Source organism: Nestor notabilis, unplaced genomic scaffold (genome assembly GCF_000696875.1).
Source record: "Nestor notabilis isolate BGI_N333 unplaced genomic scaffold, ASM69687v1 scaffold29584, whole genome shotgun sequence".
NCBI lineage: Eukaryota > Metazoa > Chordata > Aves > Psittaciformes > Psittacidae > Nestor > Nestor notabilis.
The window spans coordinates 52,861-74,743 of record NW_009926466.1 but is presented as its reverse complement, the minus strand read 5'-3'; the positions used below and the strand labels follow the sequence as shown (position 1 = coordinate 74,743).

Here is a 21,883-nt window from a genome sequence, read left to right as displayed (position 1 = left end):
ATCACGTGCGCGGAGTACACGCAGTTCTACGGGGGCAAGAAAGCAGGTAAAGGCGCGAGGGGGCCTCTGCTCCTAATTCGTGGTGCTCGTCGGCGTGAACACCGGCAGAAACTCGAGTTAATGTCCCGGCCTCCACCGGGGTCTGTGCCCACTGCGAGGGCAGAGCTTGAGTGTTAACTATCAGACATCAACTCGGTGCTGTCGGTCTGTCAGAGCTCTGTTTTGATGCTTTTCTGATTGTGTAACTTTACTTTAGGAGTGTACTTGTGCTCTGCGGGAGAAATCCGATTTTAGTTACAGTTTTGTAAGGTTTATAGAATCACAGATGGGTTTGGGTTGGAAGGGACTTTAAAGCTCATCTAGTTCCAGCCCCCTTCCACAAGCAGGGACACCTTCCACTACACCAGACTACTCAAAGCCCTGTCCAAGTATTATTATCAATGTAAATTTAGTGTATTTATCCTTGTTATCAGTAAATTGCCACCATGTATGTAGCAAAATGTAACTTTCGAATGTTTATTTTTCACTTTAGAATCGTAGACTGGTTGGGGTTGGAAAAGACCTTAAGATCATGTAATTCCAACCTCCCTGCCATGGGCAGGGACGCCTCACACTAGACCATGTTGGCCAAGGCTCGGTCCAACCTGGCTTTGAACACTGCCAGAGATGGAGCATTTGCTGTGCATTTATTACAATTCTGTTGTGTTGTTTTGTTTTTGTTTTTCTTTCCTCTTCAACAGACCTTCCACGAACTAATTTTAGACGTTTGTCGTTTGATCACTGCAGGTAAGACAACAAATACACATTATCATCATTAACTGACAGACCTATTTATCAGGCTGTTGATGCTGAACTATTACTGAAGATATATTCCTCTGAGGTAGTTGCTTTCATTGGCTTGTGCCTGCTGTGATAGTAATGCAGCAAGAAAAAACTCATTAAGAACTAAAACAGTGTCTATACTTCCTATGATTAGTGTCTGCAGAGTTTGGAGCTGATGGCTAAAGAAGACACAGGTGATAAAATAATTCAGAACAATTATTATGTACATTTCAGTCTTTCAGATGTGTGTAATTGGAGCTTGAACCTACCTTTCATTACTCAGAATATGCTTTGTCAGTCACTCATCTTTCTGAGGCAGTGATTGGGTAGATTGAAGCAATATTTATGTTAATTTTTGTGTTTAGAGTTTACTGCTTGAAGTGCTGGAATGAAAGAGAGGAGTTAGTAGAGGTGGATTGGAAATCCTCTTGTAAATTGAATAGTTCATCTGCAAACTATTGCTGCTTGGCTAAAAGCTGGCTCATTTATGGAAGCTTCCTTACAGCATGCTGAATATGAATGCCAGTTACTTCTTGGTCCTTTTCAGTGCAAAGACATCAAGTGTTTTTGCTTGAACCATCTTTTTTTTTGTCAGTGGGACCCAACATGTCAGTGGAAGTGTGCTGGAGAGTATTACAGCATCCCATGGCTCTATGGCTGTGAGTGCTGGCAGCTACACATTACTGAACTGCACCAGTTACCTTCCTGGGTTTGTCATTAACATGATGTTATGTAGAATCAGGTAGTGGGTATTGGCAGTCACTCAGTATTTTCATTAGGATAGGCCTTGCTTTAATGTGCAAGTCAGCAAAATGTAATTTGCTTCTGTCATCATGATTTCCAGCTGATTTTGCTAAAAAGAATGTGTACTTTTTTTTCCTAGTTTGTCTCTGCAGCCATTTGAATACCCAGTTTGCACACCAGATGGGACAGTCTTTGACATACTGTAAGTTACTGTCTGTACTTAGCTTTATTTTTGTGATGTTGAACTGGTTACAGCTGTGTGATCACCATTTGATCTTAGCAAGTTGGCAAAAGTAATCATGCCCATCAACAGAGGTTTCTGATGATGCTTGTCACTTATTATTTTATCCCTTCTCTTTTCAGGAGCATTGTTCCTTGGATAAAGAAATATGGAACCAATCCAATCACAGGAGAAGTAAGTAACAATGGGTGTATTCACATGACATCTTTGCTTTCTTTATTCTGTTTCCTATTTAACATGTGGAAGAAACAAAATGCCTTAATGAGAGCAAGAGAAGTTGAACAGGAGTGCTGTTTTGAATTATGATATTTGTGAGATCAACTCTGCTGAAATTAATGTAGAGGTTTACTAGGGATGTTGTTTTAGCTGGGAGGAAAAAAGGGCTTCTGGATTTGAGACCTGATATCCCCTCATTGTCATCCTGCTAATGATCTTCGTAGTGGAAAATAATCAGTCTCAGACCATGTGTGTGGAAGAAGGAGAATTGTAATCAGTGTACTATGTGCAGTTCATTTATATAAATTCCCAAGGTATCTTCCCTTTCTTACAGGTGTGGCATAATTAAAGTCTGTATAGATGGAAACAGGAGCTCTCATATTAGTACTAGTGATGCTCAGGAAGCCCAACTGGTCATTGATGGAAAAGACTTTGTCCTGCTGCCTCATATAAGCAGAATTTTAGTCTGTACAGGGCAAGGGGCTGGCAAGCTCACTCCTCCATCTGTGACTAAACTTACAGTGCTTCCTAAACAGAAGGATATTTGATGTTACGCAGATTAAAGAGATTAATAGATGATATTATGGATGGTAAGATTAAGCTACAAAATCTTTTGAGTTATGTTGACAATACATTTCAGAAAGCTTCTGACCAGCTTCTGTTGTGATAGTTCGCTGTGAGACTGGGATTTCACAATATGATCAGCGCCTTAGTGATTTTTCTCCCTTTTTCTGCATAAATGGTCTTTTTGAAGGGATTATTTTCCGTAGTGGTGTGAAACTATAAAGCACCAGATAAATATGAAGTACTGGAAATACTATTTCCTTGTTGGAATTAATTTTTCTGCTGTGTTAAAAGATTGAGAGCATTGTTTGTGAGGGCATAGAAGAAAACTTTAGACAGAAATTGTTGCTCGGGCTGCTGAAACTTGCCTTTTCATTTGGTAAGTGCAGTTACTTTCCCGAGCAGTAGGTGGCAGCCTTTGCACAGGATTGTTGGTTTGCTTGCAGACGGCTTTGTGGTGTGAGATTACCTTTGAAACATCTTGTGTTTGATTAAAGATTTTCCCAGCAGACAGATACGAGGAGAAGCTAAATACAGATGCAGCGTTCCAAGCTCTAAACATGAACAGGCTGTCTGAGACTCAATCTCTTCAGTTATAGCAAACTCCAGGTGTGTTTGTGTGATAGAGAGATGATTGCAGGTCTGTCTTCACACATGAAGAGGCCAGTGTGTTGTTGAGAAGCAGTGGAATTACAGCTATTTCATTTGTTTTCACCAGCCTCTCACCACCTTTCTGCCTCGTGCATTCGTTGGGAGTTTTGGGGTTTTGCCAGATCAATTTTTTTCACCCAAAGCAGCTCCATGACACCTGTTCTCATTTCAGAATGCGAACTGTGATGTGGTTTAGAATTACTTTGGGTAAATGCTAAGCAAGTGTAACATGCCTAGTGGTCTTGTGTAACTGAAGAAAGGGAGATTGTGCAGAATATATTTGGTGAACCAAAAATGCTCAAATGAAGTTGGACTTTGGAATGTTAGTTTACCCAGACTTGTGCTTCTGTAGCTGATCTGCAGTGCACCTGCAGCTCACCGCAATATGAGCCCCCTTTCCTCTGTATTGCTCTGTTTGGGGAGCCCTTTCTTTCTTCCCTTTTGATCAGTGGTAGACTTGTCCTGTATAGCTCTCTCTTCCACAGGACAAAGGTGTTCCAGACCACTTGGAAGAAAAAGGATATGCTTGCTCTCCAGAGCAGCAAACAGCCCTGCTGAATCCAACCCTGTGGAATTATACGTTGAAGACTGGGGTTGAAGGAAGAGTTGTAATTTAGCCTTTTATTTCCCAGGGGGCTGGCTCCGCTTTTTGGAAGGGGAGGATGGCGATGGACTAGAAGGGGATGGAGGTGCTGGGGTGAGGCAGTGTAGGTAGCAGAGGAAGTCAGAGAGGAGCTTGGGCATCTCTAGACTGTACTGCCCTCTATTTCATCTGTCGCTGTGTGTGCACCTTCTGTTACTTGTACAGCTTGTTCATTTTGGAAACCAGGAAATATTTTCTGTAATGAATTGGTGACTTGCAGAAACTCAGGATCCTGGGTTTGTTTTAGAAGCAATTGAGCCAGATTAGCTGCAGTGCCACGTTTTGTATGGTGATTTATGAAGTTACTTTGCACAAATCAATCATTTGTCATTGGTGATGGGGGCTTGCAGAATTTTTTCCTTATTTTCGCCCTTAAGTTAAGAATAAAAATTAAATCCTTTGTGGCTTGTGCTTCTGTTGCTAAAGTTTGCTACAGGCCAAACATTTTAGAGAAGTCAATAGGCTATTTGGATACAGCATTGTTAACAGTGTACTTGTGGTACTCACTAGTCCTGTCTAGCTGTCTTATTCCTGAAGTGGAGCCCTCAGTGGAGAGCCGGAGAGCCTTGCAATCATTAATATATTTACTTTCACAGTGCTCCCAGGGGGTAGGGCTGTGCTAGTCTTACATTAATTGGATGTTTGTGAACTGATCTACATGTGACTTCTCTGAGTCTTCTGAATTGTAACTTATTGGACCAGTCTTCCTTTTTAAAGAAATTTGGCAATGCCAAGATTAGTTATTCTTTGATACTTTTAAAATGTTTTTTTTTTCCTTTGCTTTCCTCCCCTATACTTCCTCATGGTTCAGGTTTATTTTTTGTTGCTTTTCTGAGCATCTCCTGAGGTGCAGTATGGACACCACTATGCCTATCCTTTTAGGAGAAACAAATTTCCATTGACCTTTGTCTGGAGTTTTCCATGAGCTATTCCAGAAAACAACTTTAAATTTACTTCCTTCCCTCCCCCCATCCTTTTTAAGAATGCTTTGGGGTAAAAAATACTTCTGTTACTAGGCCAATAATTTTGGAAGAAACACACATCTCTTGTAGCTGAACTACAGCCTGTCAGATGGCATTGGCTCACTTACTTTTTTTTGTCAGCTTTGTCAGGACGCTGCTCTAGCTTATGTTTATGCTAAAATTGCATAAAATAAAGAGGAAAGTCATAGTTAGCTCATTCCTTTTTACTAAGAACAGCACTTTGGCTTCTTGGGCTTGCAAATAGTTGTAAGCTTGCCAGAATGTTTCATGTAGCAGTGATAGGACAGCCCTGACCAGCATGCCCACACAACTCAGCCAGCTGGGCTCTGAAGTACCTGTTTCCGAGAAGTGACATTGGTCAGAGCATGTCTGGTTTGTTGAAATCTCAAATATGAACAGATGATAGATCAGTATGCCTTTTGACAGGAATTTCAAGGAAATTGTGCTTTGTTGCATGGATTTGTTGTATGTGGGCTGAGCTATTTTTGTATTGTAATGTATCTGATGTAAATACCTATTTTTCCACTCTGGTTCAGTGACATTCTAAATGCATGTGGGCAGGCCAGATTATTGTGGTTGTACTTCAGCCCCATTCAAGGCTCCTGGCCAAATACCTCTCTTCCGCTGTCTTAGAAGTAGCTGTGGTCTTTGTCCCCAGTTCCCCCTTTTCTGTGGGAATTTAGTTCTTTCTGACAGTTGAAAGTCAGTTTATCTCTGCTTCCAAGGCTTTGGTCCAAAGTCAATTTTGTGACTGTTTCAAGTGCATCTGCTTTTAAACTCTCATAGAGGGGTCACCTATGTGAATTCTTTCTGCACTGCTGACAGCAAAGTAAAATCCATGTGTCTGCTGATCCTGCATAACCCAGAGAGGCAATCCCCCTGGTAAGGGCCACGTGCAGCTGAGCAGTAGTTGCGTATGTATGGCTTGAAGGGCAAACAGGATTCAGTTGAGTTAATTTAGTTTGGGCTTAATGTATGCCTAAGAGTCCGGTTAAGAGACCTGAAGATGCTGTGTGGTGGACGTGTGAGACTAGGAGTCACGTTTCTGGACTGAAAGAGGCAGAGCACAATTTGTGTCATGCCCTGTCTCATGCAAGATTAGGATCCGGAACTACAGGCCAGAGAGAGCTTTCTCTTAGGTGTCATAAGGCACTGACATGGACAGTGAGGACTAACTTTGGAGTCAGAAGGCTGAAAATTTCTGACTTTTCCTAGCAGGACATCTGCCTTCTTAGAAGAGACCGCTGTAGCCAAAGTCTCGCTCTGTAAGAAGACAAACATCTGTTATTGTTCTCCCACGCTCTTAATCCTGTGTTTACCAAATAAAAACGACTTGGGGTGAGATGATGACTAATATGATCAACTAATTGTAGGCAGTACAGGTGTCTCATGCAGTGAGCCTGTCTGATCCATGCTTTGAAAGCACCCAGAGATGCACATCTTGTACCTGCAATGCCTGGCAGCAGTGACAGAGCCTGTAGTGGACACCTCCTCCCTCTAGCATTGCTCACATAGGAATGTGAGCAGTGCCCTTTTATTTTAATCATTTGTTTGAAATAGTGCTGGTAGGGTGATTCTTGCCTGAAAAATTATAGGCACTTTCAGAACCAAAAATTTCTTACTCTCAGAAGAAAAACCTGCAACCAAGTCTTGTTATTTCAAAACTCTGGGAAGTCATTCTCAAATACATTCCTTAAATATGTTTATTAGCTAATTCCTTTCCCAAATGCTGGTGGCTATTATTCCTTCATTTTATTTTGAAATCCTGGGTTCTTTCCAGTTTGATCAACTAGTTTTCAGTCAGTCTTATACAAAACAGCTGCTGGTCTTGTGGTGAGAGAACCTTGCTGACGAGGTTAATGGAGAGGTTATGGAGAAGATTACTTTTTTACCACTGGATTTATAAATCCCACTTTAAAGATGAACAAACAACTTTACAGCACTCTTGTTTACATGCACTAAGAAAGCCTTTGGCTGTCTAAATAACGGAAATCCTGCCTGAAAAGGACGCAGAAATTGGAGCAAAGGTGAAACTTCCTTAAACATAGAAGTGTTTATACTGTGTATGTATTTTGAAAGCACAGATACAGAAACAGAAAGCACTGATAGATGGTTCTTCACCCAAAAAGTGAACATAATGAGGAAGAGGCCTTAGGTATTTTTTTTTTCTTCTTTTACAATATTCTGAATAAAGAAACTGCAGCATGTCAGGAGTATGGGAAATACTCAGTACTGTAGGAACAGGTGTTAAAGTACAGGTTAGGTTCCAGCCAAGGATTTACAGCTCACTACAAATTGTTCTCCACCTCTATCAAATGATCAGTGTAGGGCCCATGAGTTTCAGGAGTGGATTCCTGTAAGTGGTTTGCATGAGCTTCACATGCTGCTGAGTCAGAGATGTAGAGATCAAGATCACAAACAAAACACATCCAGTGCCGAGTTGAGTGGAATGGGTCTCTGGCCTGAACAGGGGAGAGGGCAGGTTCAAGTTTCATGTGGCCTGTATTAGCTAAATCAACAGTAAATGCGGCTTGTAACTCAGTTCATATGGTCTGTGGGGTAATTTACTGCAGATTGCTGCTTTAATTGTGTTGTTCCAGGTGTGTTTCTAGATAATGAGCAACAAATAGTGGATGTCATCAGACAAGGATCTGTGGTTTGAAGGTGACCCCTTTCATGCCAGCATAGCAGTAGCTGCTGTTGGAATACATTGTCAGGAAAATGTAATAGCTGTGGATAATGCTCAGTGTGATGCATTTTCAGGGTGCTTGTCTAGACCTTTCTGCAATATGGTGGTAACGTTACCTTAGGATTTTGATGGTCTAAAGATTGCACACTGCAGCTGGAGTCAGTTTTTCCTTGTGACTTTTAATCTTTTTCTCTTGGAAAGTTTTCTTCACTCTTACTCTTTCCAGAGAGATTGTGCTGACTCTGAGCATTTTCATTCTTTGTCTAAATACAAAATACCTCATATTACGTATGTTGAGAGGAAAATGCTGTGCAGCCCTCCATAGGCAGACTATCTCCACATCAGTTTTTCACACCTACATTGGTGGGACTATCTAATTAAGAGTAAAATAGTTTGACCAACTGAGATATTTTTCATTATGTAGGAAAATTCAGGAGTGAGGCATATCCCTCTTTCATTGTGTTTTTTTCCTCAACATCAGAGTACAGCACCTGAAATCCAGGTAGTGTGCTACATTGTCAAGTTAGGAAATGAGTGATCATTTGGATGGATCAGTAACTTCAGGTCTCATTTGGTTGTAGCATAACTGATGTATAAATGAGAATTTTAATTCTTCTCTAGAGAAGGCTTTTCACATACGTGTCAGAAGAAGTTGGCACATGTTCAGCTTTGAAATTCAAAGTATATTTCTTAATTCGTCTGCAACTCAAGTCAACTCTTCAGATATTGCATAGTTTTAAATGTCAATTGCTCCCTTTTTTTCCCTTTCCTTAAACTTACCATATTTTTTTCTTGTGCATTTGAAGAGAAGAGAGGTTATTTCTTGTTTGTTTGTAAGAGAAATTTAAGTGGGGGGTGGGAATACAGTTTTGTTCTGGGTGAGTAATAGCTTATTACAGAGCAGAGAACAAAGCTTACAGAAATAAATCCAAGGGAAGCTTTGTTGTTGAGGAATGATTCAGACAAATCCAGCTTAGTTGGTTTTCATGTGTTGCAGAAAGAGGGGTGAAATGATTAGGAACAGAAAACTGAAAGACTCACTGAGGTGTTCAGCTCTCTCACAGTCTGCTTTGCACACTGCATGCTCTGTCTTGAACCAGTGTTTGCTTTTTCCTTGCTATGGCTGCCGAGAGGTTCTTCTGATGGTTTTCATCTGATAGATATCTTCTGTAAATTTGGGGTTTGACCAGCTTACTCTCGTTTGTGTTTGTGCCAAAATCGTGCTTCTGTCTGTTAGTGTTTAGAGGTGTGTATTTGGTACAGAGGAATTTAATGCTTTCTTGACATTTTCTTGCTGAGACTTGTATTTTCCTGTCAGATGTTCTTCTTGCCTTTAAATTCTCTGTACCCTAAATGGTCACAGTTGTCCTTCTCTACATCTGTTTAATTTTAACTTATCTTCTTTGAACAGAGTCAATCACACATCGTAAATGCTGGGTGAATGCCTGGTACAGTGGTGGGAATATTTTCTAATCTCTTCCTGAAATACTTTGATATTACTGTAATATACTACACATGATGTAAGGAAGAAGTTCTTTACAGTGAGGGTGGTGAGGCACTGGAATGGGTTGCCCAAGGAAGTTGTGAATGCTCCAACCCTGGTGGTGTTCAAGGCCAGGTTTGACAGAGCCTTGGGCAACACGATTTAGTGTGAGGTGTCCCTGCTCATGGCAGGGGGGTTGGAACTAGGTGGATCTTAAGGTCCTTTCCAACCCAAACCATTCTATGATTCTATGATAGTGTAAGTCAGAAAATGGTTTCAGTGTATGTATTGAGACATGAAGGGTGCTTTCAGAATATAATTTGTTGCATTTTCTCTTGATAGCTTGAGCCTTTTCAGAAGTAGGTACTTATTTATAAAGAAAAATTAGCCAGGATGAGCAGTGGTTCTTCCTTTTCTCTTTTTCTTTGTTTCCAGTTGAATGTTGCTGCCTGTGTTCCTGTGGCCTGTAGCAGTCTTTCAGGCACAGGTGGTTACAGCCATCATCATTAAGCATCTCTCTCCAGGTGCATTTTTGTCGGGGACAGCTGCTCAACTGTCTAGAATCCACTTTGAACAAGATGAACTTTTCAATATGCAGCAACCGAACCGTGTTGTCTTACCTCATTTGCCTCAGAAATTATTAGCTTTTAGTCAACAGTCTAAATGAGTTAATATTTGACTAGTGACCATAAATTTTCAAGGCCTCTGGATAGAAACATACGAGAACATGATTTATGTCCAAAGAAGTGACCAGAAAGTCATGTGTCATAACTGGAAAGGGTCATAAAACAGAAGGAGTCATGGGGATGGAGGTTCTGGTGAGGCTGATTACTTGGAAGATGACTCCTTTTTTTGTTGGGTTTTCTGAAACTTTCCCACTCTCCTTTGTTACTGGTGTACAGATGGATAGATGGTAGTTCCATTCCCAAAGTTCTATCTTTGTGTTTTACAGTAATGCACTCAAGACCACTAGAAATTAGTCTTTATCTGTGCTAAAAGGGGAATTTGGTTTTAAGTTCCCTCTATCTTCGTGAAAGAGAGTGAAGAAGATGAGATTTGCTTCTACTTACTGTTCAGGTGCTTTATCAAAAGGAGATGTTTAAAACCCTCTGGTATCATGAGTCGCTGGCCAAGCTGCTGTGCCTCCTTCACACCTTGATGACAGGGATTGTGGTGGTGATGGGCAGTGTTTTGTCCAGTAATCCAGCTCTGGACACAGGCAGATAAATGTGTTTAGCATTATTCCTAATGCATTATTTCCCTTACAGCAAGAAAGTATTTACATCTAGGTTTTACAGACCGAACAGATGGTCTCTTTTTTTTCCTTTTCTGTGTTTTGGTGGAAGTGTGCACGTTGGATGAGGTTTTATGATTGTGACACTTAAAAAACTAGCAGCTGTGAAACACTCTAACCTTAAATGAGATACATCATGAGGTTTCCCACAGATCCTTACTTGCCTGATTTTCACTAGAATTGGAGACCAGCTTTTTGATGCTTCTGCAAAGCTTTATTTTCCACAAATCATGTTGTATTTGGCTGTGGGTCTCTGGATTGATAGACTTCTGACTGCATTAAGACTGCAGGTTTAATCTTGCACATGAAACTACACATCTTTTTCTCATGGTAATAGCTGTTAATTTGCTCTTTGATAGAGCAACATTATTGCTAGTATCTGTGAGCCATGTGTGTTATCAAGCATATCTTTATGATTCTCTGGACAAGGCTTTGGTGACCATATGGTGTCTATTTAATTAAAATTTAAATATGGAAATACAGTGGTCTGGAAGTGGGTAATGAAGGATCTTTTGTGTGCATTTCCAAACCAGTTCAGTAATAGATGAAAGCTGCGGCTGAACAGGAGCTTCATCCAAGAATGTGAATTGAGGGCATCCTTTTAGCATTTGGTAGGCAGTTGTCCAAATGAGAAATATCTGGCATTTTTGCTGTTGAACTGAACATAGAAATGATACCTTGAATCATGAGACTATTCTGGCCTCTTGGATACTGACCCCGAATTTTTCATCAAGTATTAAACTACATGAAGATGGCTTATCTTGTTAAAACCCCACTGCTGTTTCCAGTCACATTCCCATAATTTGTAGGCTTGCTGAAGATTTCCAGTGCCTTTTGTCATCATTAAATCCATTTACAAGATCTGGAATAAGTAACATTATACATGGAGTTATTCCAATATCATTCATTCAAGTCATATCCCCATATTTCTTGAAGGTTTTATAGCAGAGAAAATTGTAAGAGGGCTTCTTAAAATATTAAGTTTTATGCAGGGAATAACAGGTCTTATCTTTAAAGGAACCAACTAATTTAATACAAAATTAATTTGCTGCTGCTAAGCTAAATTTAGTACGTGGTAAGCAACATAGTGTTTTAATATTAATATTTGGTTTGTCTTTCTCTTCTATTTGAGCTAACTCTGTGTTGCTTGCTTTGTTGGTTGAGAACCTACCAAGTGGCCAAGCCAGCACTGGATGATTTGGTCCTTGTCTTGTCAACCAGTTCAGACATGACACGTTATTTTTTCCCCATGATAGCTTCCCTGGGTTATTGTGTGTTCCTGCTAGAGGCTATTCAGAAAGGTGTCTGATCCCCAAGTGTTGAACATTTTAACACTAACTCAGTTACAGTTGATAGAGCTGGAAAGTTTGTATTTACTTACAACTCTTGCTGCAAGTTACCAGCTCTACCCATGTGTGGACAGAGAATCAAATGAGCCCATTTTGATTGCTTTTCAGGCTGGTGCATATCCAACAGGGTCAGAGCCTCATTAACAAGAAGATCGCGCAGCCACAGACCAGAGATTCAAAGAGTGTAACTAATTCATGTGCAGGGATTGTAGGTCATATCTTCATGAAACACACAGTGATGATGCAGAATGATTTAATTTGCAACAATAGGCGTGCTTCATCCACGAGCTGCCACAGTGCCCCACTAACCTACACGCTGCAGTAACCTCTGCTTTGGGTATCAATACAGGACGCTGCCCTTTGGGATCCCGCAGGAGCGAGTGCTGTCAGCTGACAGATGAGAGCACAGGGCGGTGGGGCTTTGCGCTGCTGCGAGAAAGTAGGTCATGGCCAAAAGTAGCCTTGGCTGCCTTTGTGGAAGTGTGCCTGTGAGAGAGGAGTCAGCTGAGAAGAGAGCTTGCATGGGTTTTGGGTTTGTTTTTTTAGCCTTTCCTTGCTGTGGAGCAGCTGGCACTACGTGCTGTGAAATGCGTCTGCTTTCCAGTATTCTTGCATAAAATATTTTTAGAAGTGAACATGCAGCTCTTATTTCTGCTTAAGGGAAGTGGCAGATGCTTGTGGCCTTTCATTTTCGTTAAGAATTTAGAATTTTAATTAGATCAAGTGATTTTAATAAACATTTTTTTCCCTTGCTTTCTTCACTGGAGATGCCTTAAACTGGATGGTAGGTGTGTGTTGGGGAAACACAGGTTGGAAATGATTTTTGAACTTGAGCTCTGTGTGCAATATTTGAGCTCTCATGCTTTATTAATAACAAGACAGACATGAAAACAAGTACTTTAGCTCATCTTAGGGCTCATTCGCTCCTGCTGTCTCCTCCTGTGAAGACCAGTGCCTGTTTGTGGCATAATGGTCATTTCCATGGCAACAAACTGTGTGGTGGTGCTGGAAAGCTTTGACTTTTAAGGGAGAATAAATAAAAGCAGATTCACCCACACACAAGATAACCCTATTTTCATGTGAAATGAATATTTTAGAGGGGAAAAAAAAAAAAGATACAGGTTTTCTATATCATATTCTTTCATAGTTTCTTGTGTAATGTGTATGTCTTTCAAAACTAGACCTATTGGAAGTTGCAGCGTGCAGGCTGGGTCTTCCTTCGTTGTAGCTGCTTCATGTGTAGTTGACCAAACCTGCAGCCTGGTCTCAGGCACTAAGCTGCCTTTATAGGCCATGGCAATCCTCTGTAGCAGATCATCACCTGGTTTTGCTGTTCTGGTTCTCCAAAGATTTCCTTTGACTAAACACTAAATCCCTCTTTTGTCTTGCCATGCTTTAAGACTTGTCAATCAATTTCTCAAAGTATTTTTGAGGTGTTGCCCTAGTTATGTTTCCCCTAATATTTTCTTACATACAACTCTTGGTCTGTTTCCATCCCTTTTGATAAATACACTGCACAAACAACTTCCTTTATCAGTAGTGGGAAATTCCCTCATGATTTGGTGTGGGAGTGCTTGGGCACGAAGCTGTAGCCAGCTGAGCCAAAACGCAGAGCTGCTCCAAAGGGTATGAACTGGCACACCAAAGTCACTTCTTCTATGCAAACTTGATAGGAGGCCATAAAAGTTATAATGCTCGTATACAGCACTTCTTTAAGGATGAGAACTCTATACTGAAGACTCCAAGCAGTGTGTGTATTTCAACTCCTATATGAAAATCACTGTTTATTTACTATTGATATGTAAGACTGTATAAATGCTGGCCTCATTTTGAAACAGATACCAGCACAAGCAGCTGATGCACGATGAGTAACTGATGCTGAAAACTAACCTTTTTGTATATTACGGAAAGATGTGACCTGAAATACCATACTATTTCCCTGGGTACAGAGTGCGAGTCTGAGGACTTGGCAGCACTTCTAACAGTAGATCTTATGTTGATAGATGAAAGAATGTACTACAGCTTTTACTGCCTTTAAAGTCTGTACAGCAGTTTAGTCTGTCTTTTCCACTAAATTACTGTCAAGGTATAAATCTGAATCTTCGATCGTGCTAAACTGTTTCTTAGGGAACTGTTTCCATTTTTGTTTAAAGATGATTGCTTACACGTTTTGGGGATAGCTCAAGTCTGCCAGGAAGATAAATTAAAGGCCTTCCTTCAAATTATCAATGTTGCCAGTGGTTTTATTTCTAAAGAAGCTTTTTCTGGAACATAATTTTTGGGCTGTTGCACAACATGTCCACAGATGGATGCTGCTTTGTGTTAATAGCTGTTCAGGTTGAACAGATCTGTCTAGAATCGTATGTTCATTTTGGCAACTCTGCTGTTTCTCTGCTACTACTTTGACAATTTTGTTCTTTTAGGAAGATAAATAAATGAATAAAGCTCTGCATTCACTTAGTTGTTGCAGAAGCTGCTGTTGCCTTTGCTGTCTGTCTTTGTACCCCAGCAGTGTGCAGAGGCTGGGATTTGGGGGTTGTTTTTGAGAATCCACTTAAGGAAAAACACTGATCTTCCATCATTTAAATAATATAACCTAATTTGGCCCCTTTTTTTCCCTTCCCATCTTATTCCTATTAGCCCTCATTGCTGCTCTTGCTAATAAATTAGAGAAATGGTTACCTTTGTGGCAGCAAATGAGCCTGCCAGTTGGCTGAAAACAGTTTGAGAAGTGTCTTCCTATAAATGATTGTGTCCAGCTGTGATAACGTGTACTCTCTGAACCAAGAACATGAATTTTGATTAGGCAGAAAGAGCCCACTGGCTTAGTTTCACATGATTTTGGTATCACTTTTTGCCATAATGATTGAACTGGCAGTGTCATCACCGTGGCTGGCAGAGGTCTCCACTTGTAGCTGTTTATAAAGAGCGGTCTGGGTTATAAAAACCTCCCTGAGCTGTTCAGGTGAATGTTTGGAGAAGAGAAGCAATTGTTTCTTTTAAAAGGCCTGTGCTGTGTGCGCTATTAACAATCAATTTGGCAGTGAAACTGTCTCTGACAGCTGATACAATCAAAGCATTTGTTGGGGTTTTTTTTATATCTCTGAGATCCTGACTCAGCCTTGCAGCTTGCTGGGCATGGACTTCGTCTCTGCGTGCCCCAGTCAAGTGCTACCTGACCATCCTGGTGGGCTGTGCAGGTGGGGTGACCCCAGACATAGTATGCCCCATCATGCCTGCAAGATGCCAAAATCCCAGACCCTATCAAAGGACTGGCATACATGGGTTTGCCTGTCGTGTTACTGAAGGCTCACCATTGGTTTGGGTGTGCTTGCAGCTTTCATGTCTAAGGGAGGGCTGTGGGGAGGGAACAGCTTGATCATCCAAAAGTGTTTGCCAGCCTGATAGCTCTTCTTTCCCTCTGTCAGCCCTTCCAGAGAGAGGGCAACAGGAAAATGCCATAGACGTTCTGATGAAGCATGGGAGAGCAGGAGCTAGCTTAGTTTGCAGCATCCTCTCTGGAACTGGAGAACATTACCCCAACCTCAGCTGCCATCTCAGTTCCCTCTTCTGCGGAATTGCTACCTGGGGATTAAGTGGCCAAAGACCCCTCCAGAGACTCCCTTCATGACCCCAAACACCTTTCTTTGCCTCCATTTCTTTTCATTATTGCTAGTTATCATGTGGGCTCTGCTACACTTTTACAGAAGTAAAAGAAAAATTGCAGTTATTTCAGAAAAGATAGTGAGACTGATTGCCAAAATGGTTTGCTGGCTTTATGAATTTCATCAGAGGTCCCTTCTGAATTGTCTCTTCTGATCAGCAGCAGTCATCTTTCCCTCTTAGCTTTTCATGTGAACTCCCCTTTCGGTCTGTGCTAAGACAGCTGTGTGACTTCTCAAGCTGGTTCACTCTGTTAGCACTGTACTGTGTCAAAACTACAACGCTGAAAATAAACGTCTCCCAGTTCTCAGGCTTGGTCAGCCTTGGTTTTGTGGGCTGCCTGTGACTTAAATTCCCAGGGCTCTGATGCTTCAGACAACTTGCGATATCTTATTAATAAATTATGTATCATTAAAATCCTAACACTGATGTTACAGTCTCCTTTTATTTCCATGGTTAGATTCTGTTGTGATTAATTTTTTAAAATGCTGCTGCTTCTTTTTTTTTTTTTTTAGAAACTAGATGCCAAATCACTTATAAAGCTGAATTTTGCTAAAAACAGTGAAGGTAAGTGCAGTCATTGTAAGTGCAGTCATTTCCCGTGGGGTTTTTTTGTTTGCTTGTTTGTTTTCCTCGTCTTAATGAGCACTTTTATAAATCCTGGATTGTCTTACTCATGGTAAAGTTACATATTTGTGTTCTCTATCATGTTGTTTTTGGGGATTTTTTTAGTAGAATAACTGCTTCTTGTGAGTGACATTTACCTTTCAATTTCCATTTCTGGTTTTCCTTATACTGGGAAGCTGTATATTGTTCAGCATTTTCACTTTACTACAGCTGCTGCTGCAGTAAAGTACTCTTTAAGGAAAAATTTCAGAAAAGGCTAAATTTCTATAACATGTTATCATTTTTTTCTAACTAGCCTATGGCAATATTTGCTGTTCACTTGCTTTTGAGCAACTTTTTGTTTGTAAAAAGAATTAGACTTAAATGAACACGTGGGATTTTATGAATTGTAGCACACAAAACAGCAACCTCAAGTTTTATTTCTGCATGGTTAAAGATACATAAAATCTGTCATCTAAGAGAGGATGCTAGGACTAAAAGAGAAGAGTGGAGGCGAGTTGATCTTTTACAATGCAGATAATGATTTCTTTGAAACGAGAGTGGAAAGGACTTGGTGGGAATAAAATTCTGGAGTGTCTGTCTCCTTATATCACCAAAGGCCACGACTGCAGGGTCTTTTCTCTAGCTGATGGTTTTCTTCTGTGTTTTGTGTTCCATCTGTCTCAAGAGCAGGGTGTTAAAATCTTATCAATAGTCACTGTGGCCAAAGTTTTTGAAAGATACAGTAGTACTGTTCTTTCCTTAAAGAAGTCCAGTTTGTAATGCTGGAGTGGAATGATGACAGCCACACAGTCCGAAGAGCTTTTTCCTTAAAAAGGTTCATGCTGTGTCATTAACTGATCGAGGGAAGATGCAACAAAACAGGAAGAGTAAAATGTTGCATTTCTCTCCATCAGCAAACTTTTCTTTAAATCTTAACGTGCAGAATGTTTGCTACATACGTAGGATCTTCTCTGTTCACACCTGTATGATGAAAAAGGTCTTCAGATATTAACTTTCTTCCACTTAATGAGCCCCTCCTTAGTTGAGTGTCTTCTATTCAGGACAAAAAGTGTGTGCTCTCAGAAGCTCTGCTTTTGTTAGAACTGAAAGCATGGCGATTTGCTTTCATGCAGCTGGGGTGAGGCCTCACATTTTACCAGCATGTTTCTGTATCCATCAGTTGGGCCATACCCTGATGCCACTTCCAAAAATTCCTTCCTTAACTTCCTCTGGAACTTCAGACCCTTGTGTCAGTGGCTTTCCTTCAGCTCTGGTGACATTATCAGTGTGCTGGAGGTCCAAGTGCCTCATCTTGCTGATTAGTTAATGGTAAATACTCTGTAGGTGCTTGCCTCTCCTGCCTGAATAGAGCAGCCTCTATTCTGGTCTCCCTGCTGGTTTTGATTTTCAGATGGTAATTATGAAAAAAAAAGAACCAAACAGACCCAACCTATTGCAAAAGCCTCACCCAAACCCCTGGGTGTAGCAAACTGATCAAGTATTAATAACCTTCTTCTAATTGCTTTCTGCTGAGATGATCGAGACATTTTTCTTTTTCCTTGTACATTGCCTTCCATCAGTTTGCTTGTTGTTGACATGCTTAATATTTATGCTGACCCTCCTGGGAAAATTCACAGCTTGATTAGAGCAGAAGCTGGGTTCCTTATTGAAAAACGTGTTCAGATTTAATGGCATTCTGCTTGCCACATTTGAATACAAAATACTCTCCTCTCCTAAAAGCACAACAGCTGCTGCAAACTTCTTTGTAGGATATAAGCTAAACTTTTATTCGTGGTAACAGCACTGAAAAGAGAGCACTGGGCACATTACAAGACACTGGCTATCAATAGAGCTTTGGTTACAACAATAACTGTTATATTGTGGTACTTCACAGATATCAAGCCAGCTGGACAAAGTTCTTTGTTGGGGGATTGAAGGCAGTAGGCTTCAAAACTGCATTTTCATTGCTTGCTTTATAATTCCCTTAAATGTTACTTTTTTTATTTAGCATCCAAGAATCATAGCATGGTTAAAACACCATTGAATGCACACTAAAGTTACATATTCTATTAAAAATGAATGTAAATATCCTTCACAGAGATAACAGAAATTGGCTATTTCTAAACAGCTGCAAGGACTTCACATAAAATTTAGACTTTTTCTCCTTCAGGTAAATATCACTGTCCAGTGCTGTTTACTGTATTCACCAATAACTCCCATATTGTGGCCATCAAGACAACTGGAAATGTGTTTGCCTACGAGGTAGGTTCTCTGTTGCATTTCATTATTAAGATTTTATACTTGATGCATTTCATTCAAGATCACAAAACGCTTTAAAAAGATGGGTAAGTTTCATTCTTGTTTTACAACTAGGGAGATTAAAGTACAAGGAGATGAACTGGCTTCACAAATTGTTGTCCAGCTTTTGCCTTCAATATATGAAGAAGCCTACAATATGATTTAAAAGACATTTTTAAACCCTTTTCCTAAAATAATCTGCATGCATGGAATTCTTGTAGACCAAAATGAGTAGCATCTATATGCTCCTCAGTTGAATTAATAGACAAATTTTCTGTTGTCTTCTTTCTGATACAGCATCATCACCAAATCAAATTGCCTCATTCTATTCATATCAATGAATAAAAGATAATATTTTAACTGAAGCTGGAGAAAGTGCAGAGAGAATGCCTTAATGGACACTTTTAACTGCATTTTTATTTGTGTTTTGTGAACATTTGTGCAAACCCTGGTGGAATTCTAGTTGTGACTTGTTTGCATAAGCCTTACTGTAAAAGCAAGATTTATTTCTTTTCAGTAGCAAATAAATGCTTCAATTAATGGATCCATATTCAGTGTTGTAAGACATCTGAACACTGAAACATCTGCTTTTTGAAATCTGTTGATGAGAAATTCCAGTAGGACTTTCAGGTACTGAGAAAGGAGCAAGCTGAAACCATTGCAATCAAGGAAAAGGCTGAATTCATCATAGTTTTGAAAATGTGCTCTGCTTGTAGTTGAACTGTCTTCATTCCAGCTGTGAGAGCAGTCAAGATTAGGTTAAAATAGAAAGTAATTTCTCTTCCTTCTGGGAGCATGATGCTTTGATTGCTGTGGTTAAAAGGCAAAAATGAGTTAAAGGGAAGTCTTTGTTAAATGCTTGTTGATATTGTAAAGTTTTTGTTCAGCTTGCTACAATTTATAATACCAGGCTTCCTAAACAAGCTGTGCCAAGAGGGTCTGTTTCTTATGTAGTGTGGCATTTATCGGTTTATTATAAGCATAGAATTAATTTATGGACTTTTGGAGAAACTAGAAAAATATTATCACTTTCATCTGAGGAGAACAGAGGACATTTGGGTAAATAACATTCAGGATTTTTGCAGGCAGACATCTCACTGTATGATGTATTTGTTCATAACAACAGAGCATTTATTCCACTTGGATTGTCATTATGAAATAACACACTGCTGCTTTGTTGAGCATCATTTAATTTTCTCAGGTGAACAGCAGCATTGCTACAGGCTAGGTGCAGCAGTAAGGGTGGACAGAGCGTGAGTGGCTAACACTGGCCTGCCACGCGCGTGTCTTCCCAAGGGGGGTTGTCAGAGGAGGAGATCAAGACCCCTTGTGAGAGTTGCCTGTCTTGTGCCATCTGTGAAACACTTAACTTAGAAAACTGCAGGCAAGATTTATTTTGGCAGTGCTTTTGTGATGAATTTAGTTACAATGATCTGCATAACTATGGAATGTTAAAGGCTGCAAAGTTCTTTAAAAAAAAACACCATAAAACCCAAAGAACAAACCCCATTGAAGTGTTGAGTTTTGTAGGGGTGAAAAACAAAAGCTTCTCATCTCTTAAAAACACACAGTGAAAATATTGCGGCTACCAGGTGAGAATGAAGAGTTAAATTGTATTCTTTATAATTTTTACTGTAAGGTTTTATTGGTATCACCTATTCACTTGTAATATTTATGCATTAGAATCGAATTTTTAATATTTGTGTCTTTTGCCTGGCTGTTAGGCAGTTGAGCAGCTGAACATAAAACCAAAGAGCTACAAGGATCTTTTGACAGATGAGCCCTTCACTAGGCAAGACATCGTGACACTACAGGTAAACTTTTCTCTCTGTTACATGTCTTCCTATACACCTTTTTTGTGGAGGATGAAATGTTGCTATGTTCAGTTATAGCAGGAATCTAGAATAATGGAACTGGTAAACATTGTCTCTGTGTGTGACTTGGAGATGGTAGAATGGGAACGGCTGTATTTTCTTTATTATCCAGATGAGCCACAAAGATGCCATATAACTTAGAGCTTGACAAATCAGTAGAGTGACTGTTGTGTACCTTGTACACAGTGTCCAAATTGTATATTGTAAAAAATTGTAAATTGGAGGAGGAAAAAAGAAAACATGCCCAGAAAACATCAAGGATGCCATGTAAAAATGTGAATTTTGGCAAATACATTTGCAGTTGCTTACTGTTTTACTCTATCCAACTGAATATAAGATCTTGCGCATAATTTTAAGTTTTAGATATGAAACTACACATAAGATCTTGGGGTTTTTTCCTATTAATCTTACCTGAAAATTTGCTATGACCCTTCAGACTTATTGTGAGACTTAACAGAAATGCATTGGGAAGACTCTGTAGAGGAGAGGTAAAGATACTTCCAGAGTCATCTCCAGCTTGAGACTGCCAACAGTGTGTTGTCTATACTATCAAAACATGTTTCAGAATTCAAAGTATGTAAACTTTTAGGAAGTTCACGTTATATTAGGACTGAAACTGATTGCCCGTCTTACTCTTTTGAAGATGTCTAAAGGAGTCAAAGCTTCAGAGTAATATTTTTTTATAGAATGTTTCTCTAAATGTAGAGTAAAATAAGCAGCAAACTGAAGGATTTTCTTTAAGTGCTTGCTTAGAATGGTTTTCTTGTGAATACATGCCAATGTTGGTCTTTTAATGATTTTAACAGAATTAAAACCTAAATTGAAAAAGCATTGTAAATTCAAGAGTGTAAAAGGTATTTATTTACAGATGACTTTTAGTACCAAAATATAAAAAAAATTTGCTTAAAAGGAGGCATTTTTAAGCTTTCATGATTTAAAAATAGAGCAAAAAAGATGCAAGGATCATTATTACTGGAGTCATGAGTTAGTATGCATCTCATGAACAGTTCATTGCCACTAACCAAGACTAATTCACTCTAATTTCCACAGAAAAATATTTTCCATTTATGTCTAAATTTAAGTAAAATGTATGCCTCCTTCCCTACTCCTGAGTGCTGAACAGCATGTTTGTAAATATTTTTCCTCTATCCCCTTGGGCTTGTGGCTGTTCAAGCTCATGCAACAAAATAAAATGTTTTTAATCCAATGGAAGGAAAAATCATCACTTCTTCAGATTGAAAGCTCCCAACAGAATGTTATTTGAATGTAACAGCATGGTTGCTAGTGGATTTGGAACAGTAAAAAAAGACAACATGAGTGACTAAAAATGTTTCTGTGCATCAGTATGGAAACCCAAATTATTTTGAACAAATAATTAAAATGTGCCGTCATCTAAAAATATTTTGGTATGTTTTGTAGGTTTGGAGTTTAATGTATGTGTAAAGAGTGTGTTCCTGTTACACACCCAGCTTTGCTTTTTTCATAAAAGCTAACAGATGCTATAGTCTCCTGAATCTCATAATGCAATAGCTGGTAATTTACATGTTCCCTATGTGGATTTTTACCGATATTTTTCATCTTCATTCTGTTCTTGATATGTTGGGTTTCTATCTTGCTCAGAGGAGTATGTCCATCTATAGAAATCAGTAGGTAATGATGGTTGCCCAGTTACTGGTACAGTCATCCTGCCAGCTACGCAGGGATCACAGCCATACATTACCTGTACATCTCTTACGTCCTTTTAGGATAACGTTAGCTTC

The 21,883-nt window shown here is 39.6% G+C and overlaps 1 protein-coding gene across 1 annotated transcript in view; it reads left to right on the top strand.

The window, feature by feature from the left end:
• Positions 1-6: 6 nt before the first annotated feature.
• Positions 7-21,883, top strand: part of PPIL2 (peptidylprolyl isomerase (cyclophilin)-like 2) — a gene marked incomplete at its 5' end in the record, with an annotated part of 70,454 nt that continues 48,577 nt past the window's right edge. The window contains 7 exons of the mRNA XM_010013546.1: positions 7-46; positions 741-786; positions 1,706-1,768; positions 1,930-1,981; positions 15,858-15,909; positions 18,122-18,213; positions 19,974-20,063. Of these exons, the coding sequence (XP_010011848.1) occupies positions 7-46; positions 741-786; positions 1,706-1,768; positions 1,930-1,981; positions 15,858-15,909; positions 18,122-18,213; positions 19,974-20,063 (435 nt within the window). The remainder of the gene's footprint in view (positions 47-740; positions 787-1,705; positions 1,769-1,929; positions 1,982-15,857; positions 15,910-18,121; positions 18,214-19,973; positions 20,064-21,883) is intronic.